Here is a 6138-nt window from a genome sequence, read left to right as displayed (position 1 = left end):
GAAATAAATACATTACATTCAAGTTTAAACCGCACATGTAGAATTTGGTGATATCTTTTTCCATAGTCACCCACCCAACTCGCACCATGAATAGTTCTACAAACCTTTTTTTTTTCTTTCTTTCTTTCTTTCTTTCTTTTCTTTTTAATAGTGACAGCTAATGCTATTATAGTATAGGTGGAATATCTAGAAACGATAAAGCAATATTGATGATTTGAATAATTCCACTAAGCATATTAGAAGCACTACAACTAGGGGCAAAGTCAAAAATTTAAGAAGCCAAATAAATGTAGAGCTCTTCTTATTATACTTCTAAGCATTTGAATCAAAATGGTATTTATCTATTAAACAAAACTGACTTCAAAAAGTAAAACTAAGTTGGTTTATGAGTACATAATACCTAAAGATTAAAAAACATAATCTATCAATGCAACATGTATTTGGTATTGGATATGTATTAAGCATTTTCTACCAAGTTCAAGCTTATACATATTATCATCTTCAACAAAATGTACATAACCAAAAGATAATAAGAAATAAAGAAAAGAAGTTATTATAAGACTAAAACAGTAGTGTTATCTATTTCACTTCCTAAATGAGAAGTGAGATAAGGAAATCTTGACCTCATTTTGCTGTGAGGAGGAGCTTGGTTCCTGAACCATTGGCTGTCCTTCCTCACTTATATCCTTCTCAACTTCATAGTTATTCACTTGTATTTCACTTGCTGCAGATGGTCCATTGTTGGGAGATGGTGTCCCTTCAGGCTCATAGTAATCGTTTTCGACATTAGACATCCTCGGAGAACCATAGTATCCATCAGTTGCTGTGCTTCTGTAATTTTGCAGCAGATGAACTGGAGACATGCCATATGTTGGAGTTGCAGGCCTACTTGAGAATGGCGAGTTTGTCTCCGAATTTCGGTTGTGTTTCTTGTTCTTGGTTTTGGCTGAATGGTGCCAGTTCTTTAATGCTGTTGCTACTCTGTCATTGAAAATTACTGGTCTCATTGTAGACCCCATCTGTAATATATGATCAAATGAATTAGAAAAAGTTAATTGAATTAAAGATGATAATGATGATTTGAAAGGTGATTATGTCACTGACCTGTGTGACAAGAGCATATAGAGGCAAAGTCACATAACTGCATAGAACTTGTATGAGGATCCTAGTAAGAAAGAAAAAGAGAAGACAAGTTTTGTGTGTATTAGTAATTAATTATAAAACTTTGAACATGTATGATATGATGAATTCATGTAGTAATAAGCATATATTATAATTTCTCAATCTCATACAACTCACCCCATTGAAATTCTTATGATGATATCTTCAATTTTTTCGTGGAAGCAAGTGTTCAAGGTAAATTCATACTGAAAGAAAGAAAAGATTAATCAGCACATAGAAATTGACTGACCATGTAATAATTTTATTGCCTTGAAACCAAAAATCAAGGAAAGTCAAATTAATGAAGAATCACTTACTGTACTCCATGCAAAAAAGGCAAGTTGAAATGCATTCTGCAAATGAATAAGATGCAACAGAAACAGCCAGCATTAATTAGTACCAAGCAGAAAAGATATCATTTTGTTTGTTAACATATATATATATATTAGTGCAAATAGTTTTAAGATTATAATATTAAAGAGACATATATATATAGATAGACAACATAAGTACCTGAAAGAGAACAAGGTGAATGAGAAAGAGCATTAATTTAGGCCGTCCGAACCAGAAGAGGTCATCTCCTGGTTGAACCAATGGTGCACCCTTTACCACATCTCCTCTCTCTTGAATGCTTAATCCCATCTTTGTTATGATTACTTGAAGTTTTGTTCCCACCAGTAATATTATCTGCAATTTGTAAAATAACTTAATTAGAATAATATGATTAAGCATGTTAGAATTTGGGGATAAGATGAATGGGGTTTTATCTTAAAACTAATTGGCTATGGGAGGAGTAGCCCATTCATTTTATATATCACAATTTATTTCCATACATTAGCAATGTGAGACTAACTATCTTAATATACTCTCCTCACGTTTGAGCCTGAAAAGTGTGGGTATAACGAACGACCTTTAAGAGACCACAGGACCGAACGTGACATTTGAAAGAATCTCACAAGGCCAAATATCGGGAAATTTGTGGGTGTACACGTCGAGAAATTTGTAGATTTTGAAACAGGTCAAAAACCCAACACTGGACGTAAGTATATTTGGCTCACAACGGATCACAAATGGCTCTGATACCATGTTAGAATTTAGGAATAAGATGAATGGGGTTCTATTTGAAAACTAATTGGCTATGGGAGGAGTAGCCTATTTATCTTATATATCACAATTTATTTCCACACATTAGCAATGTGGAAGTAACTCTTAATAAAACATATATAGTATCTCTATCAATTATTCGTGCATTGTGTTGTACTTACAATCAAAGGTAGAAATGGCAGCCACAAATAAGAGTATATTCCTGTTAATTAAAAAAGAACAACATTTCAGTCACTGAAATGGTAATATATAATAAGTTTTAATAATAACAGAACAAACTGTCTATAACTTACCATATGTGTTGGACAGTAGAAACAATACTGCAACGAACCAAATTACTGGGCTGCATATATAAATTATACAAAACAAAGTTTAGATATTATTATCATTATATATATACATTTATATTATAAGCTGATTTCAAAGGCAGAAAACACTAACGTTATCCCAACAATAACTACAAAATCCTGATCAAGTGATTTGCTGATGTACTTCTGAAAATCAAATCTTGTTTCACTTTCTGGAGCCAAATGTGCCTGAAATGGGAAAAGCATAGCTAATATTCATGAGCTTTAGTGATCAATATATGTGTAATTTGAAGCCATTTTCAGGCCAAGATCATTGTGCAACATACCATTACAAATCCATGCCTCAGTGTCATGTAATCAACCTTAGTGACTGACCCGAAAAATTGTCTGAAAAAGCATACCTGATCATTTGATAAACAAGAAAAAGAAAAATGTTATTATTATATTATATTTATAGACCTATATAAAAAACTTTTGACAAAAATTAATTGTTGTTTTCTTCTCTATAATAAGGTTCTTATAGTAAAAATATACAGTACTTACAATCCAAAGTGAAATTGGTGATTGGCTCCAAATGTTCAAATGCCTTCTTCCAAATGATGTGTCTCTTGTAAATCTAAATCTCTCAGGATCTGCAAAACCAACCATTTGATTGAACATATTTATATAAATAATATATAACTATATCAGTGAAAGTATAATTACTATAATCTTTACATTCTAATTACTTTTTGGTACTACAAATTATTTACATGCTTTAATTGATTTCAATGCTATGCTATTAAAGTTTGTTTTGGAGTCAAAGATCATTAAAATTACTCAATGAATATATTACAAATGTAATTACATTTTTTATAATCTATTATAATATGTTCTCAACAGGTTATTCTTAAAAAAAAATATATGCTTTTAGAGTTAAATTAATTTAATTAATTATACTTATTACTTAAAGTAAATTATTTTTTAATTAAATAATTATTTAGCAATTATAATTAAATTTAATTTTAAAATTCATTCAAATAAAATTAAGTGCTTAAGAGTTTCATTAATATTACATATTAAATTAAAATATAATATAATGAAAATCCAAACAAAAAAGTATACATTAAATTATCGAAAGAAAATATTATTTTAGTTCCCTACATAATTATTGTATAAAATATTATATACTGCCTTTCTATAAAATATTCCAAAACTAATCTGATTTTTTTTTCAAAATAATAATAATAATAAGAAGAAGAAGAAGTAAAAAGTCAATTGTAGTCAAACCCATGATAGAGTATTAATTAATAATATTTTAATTTTATTATTAATTAAAATTAAATAGTATTTTTCATGCTTTTTTACTAGGTATTTCCCATTGGCCATTAATATTATTATATAAACATTTATCCATTAATATGAATATATTCTTTTATATATAATTTTCAAAGAAATATATAAATATATTTATATATTGTTTCATAAATTTTACACAGAAAAAATTAATAATATCATCTTTTATAATGTGTACATATAATTAGTTGTTATAATCGTATGTAATTTTAACTCTTTCTGCAAGGTCCATGATATTTCTAGATTTTACTTTAGTGAAAGATATATGAGTGTGATATATAAGAGAGAGAGCTTTCAAAAATTTTGGATATTAAAGATGAGAAATGAGAGGATGTGGATGAGGATTGTGATGATCAGATGAACAAGTTGTATACAGGTCAATGACTCAATACTTAACATCATATTAAAATATTAAAGTCAAACAAATATTAATTCACACGACCCACATAAAACCCAATCAGTGTTTACAACAAAGCAACGGCTGGGAAGGAATTAAAAATATCCTCACAATTATTGACTTTCCTGAGTTAGATAAGTTGTTGTGTTTCCAAAAAAATAATTAATTATACAAAAAAATACAAAACTTGCAAAATGATTGATAATATAAGTTATAATAATAATAATAATAAAAAAAATTTAATTACCGTTACTATATATGTACTCAATTTTCTTTGTCTCATCCTCCCAAACTTTCCATTTTCTCATCTGCAATTCAATAAATTCAATCATTAGACCATATTAATTTTATAGAATATGTGTTAAACTAAAGTGATAAACTTAAAAACTACTCACTTTGGTTCTGCCAATAGCCAAGGTGGTAATGCAATATATAATATGGAAAAGAGCCAAGACAAATATGAATATATGAAGCTGGTGAATCCCATATTTAGACACTAAAGCAACTTTACCCTGCACCTCACACAAAACACACAAATCATGTTTCAATAATCATTAAACCATATATATTAATTTTATATTATTACTTCATGACATGACACCATACAATATTCAAAAAGTCCTTCAAAAATTCAGAACTCATTAAAAGCAAAAGTACTACTACTATTACTACCACACACTTTTAGTACGTCCTATATCATTAAGACATAAACATTAATAATTGTTTTCTTACATTTTCTGAACAATAATCTATTGTTTTTGATTTTGTTTTATCTGATTCCTTAGCCTTTTTCTCTTCATTATTTTGGTATTGGCAAGGATGCCAAGTGTTTGCTGCACTTTTTGGAATACATATGTCAGCAATGTAATCTTGGAATATTGTTAAGAGCAGCGAAATGAATCCCAATAGCATAAGCTCTGCAACACACACAAAAAAAAAAAAATGAAAACAAACCCAATTAAAATGACACAAAAAAAAAAAATCCCTCTTGTACTAATTAATAAAGTAGATGTATGTACCTAATTTAATCTTCTCAAGCGCTTCCTGAAGGGCTTTTTTGTGTTTGGATTCTAACCACTAAAAAAAGATAAAAAACGATAAATAACCATAATAACTGATAGTGAGAACTTAAAATATATATACATAATTGTAATGAAACTTACTTTTCCTATGAGATGAATAACATGTTCAATGATTATAGATATGATAATCAACACAAAGACCACTACAGCAACAGCCCAGGTTGGAGTTTCCTCCAAACTACGCTCTTCTTGCAGATCAGCCATTATAATAAACAGTTTATCACTGTATATATATATATATATATCAACTATAATAATGTATACAAAAGAGTCTCAGAAAATGTACAAGAAATGATATGGAGAAGAATATGGAAAGAGAGCAAAGCTAAAATGCCCTTTTTTTTTTCCAAGTACGAATGATAATTTCATTTTAGTGTTCCTTTTAAAGAAAACAATTAAGAAAAACATTTAAGACTTTGACTTTTCAAACCCCAAAAGAAAAAAGTAGCTATCACCAAGAATTTTGATTAGAGATTTGTTATTTTTTATTTTTTATGAAGAAATAAAAAAAGATAGGTATATAAGAACAAAGGAATTAAGAAAATTTTGATCTCTTGTGAAGACTAAATATATTATTTAATTGAGGTTTTTTTTTTTGCATATTTTATTAGTTATTCATCCACGTAGTGATGTAGACCAAGTAATGTTGTACCTTTCAAAGCATATTGACAAGTCGATCTGTAGGTTTACTTGAATTGAACGACTCTCGTCACATATGTATATATAAATATATATTTATATAGATTTAATA

At 28.5% G+C, this 6138-nt stretch overlaps 1 protein-coding gene across 1 annotated transcript; it reads right to left on the bottom strand.

The window, feature by feature from the left end:
- Nucleotides 1-319: 319 nt before the first annotated feature.
- Nucleotides 320-5898, bottom strand: LOC115705883 (MLO-like protein 12). Its single transcript, XM_030633332.2, has 15 exons — nt 5469-5898; nt 5325-5382; nt 5038-5222; nt 4701-4817; nt 4553-4613; nt 3117-3205; nt 2900-2974; nt 2707-2801; nt 2559-2608; nt 2427-2467; nt 1675-1848; nt 1479-1514; nt 1300-1367; nt 1105-1165; nt 320-1019 (listed from the first exon to the last, which is right to left on the bottom strand). The coding sequence occupies exons 1-15, from the start codon at nt 5589-5591 to the stop codon at nt 585-587; spliced, it is 1668 nt and encodes a 555-aa protein (XP_030489192.2). The 5' UTR covers nt 5592-5898; the 3' UTR covers nt 320-584.
- Between the last annotated feature and the right edge of the window lie 240 nt (nt 5899-6138).

Source organism: Cannabis sativa, chromosome 1 (assembly GCF_029168945.1).
Source record: "Cannabis sativa cultivar Pink pepper isolate KNU-18-1 chromosome 1, ASM2916894v1, whole genome shotgun sequence".
NCBI lineage: Eukaryota > Viridiplantae > Streptophyta > Magnoliopsida > Rosales > Cannabaceae > Cannabis > Cannabis sativa.
Note: the sequence above shows the minus strand (reverse complement) of the source record. Positions and strands in the feature narration are given on the sequence as shown.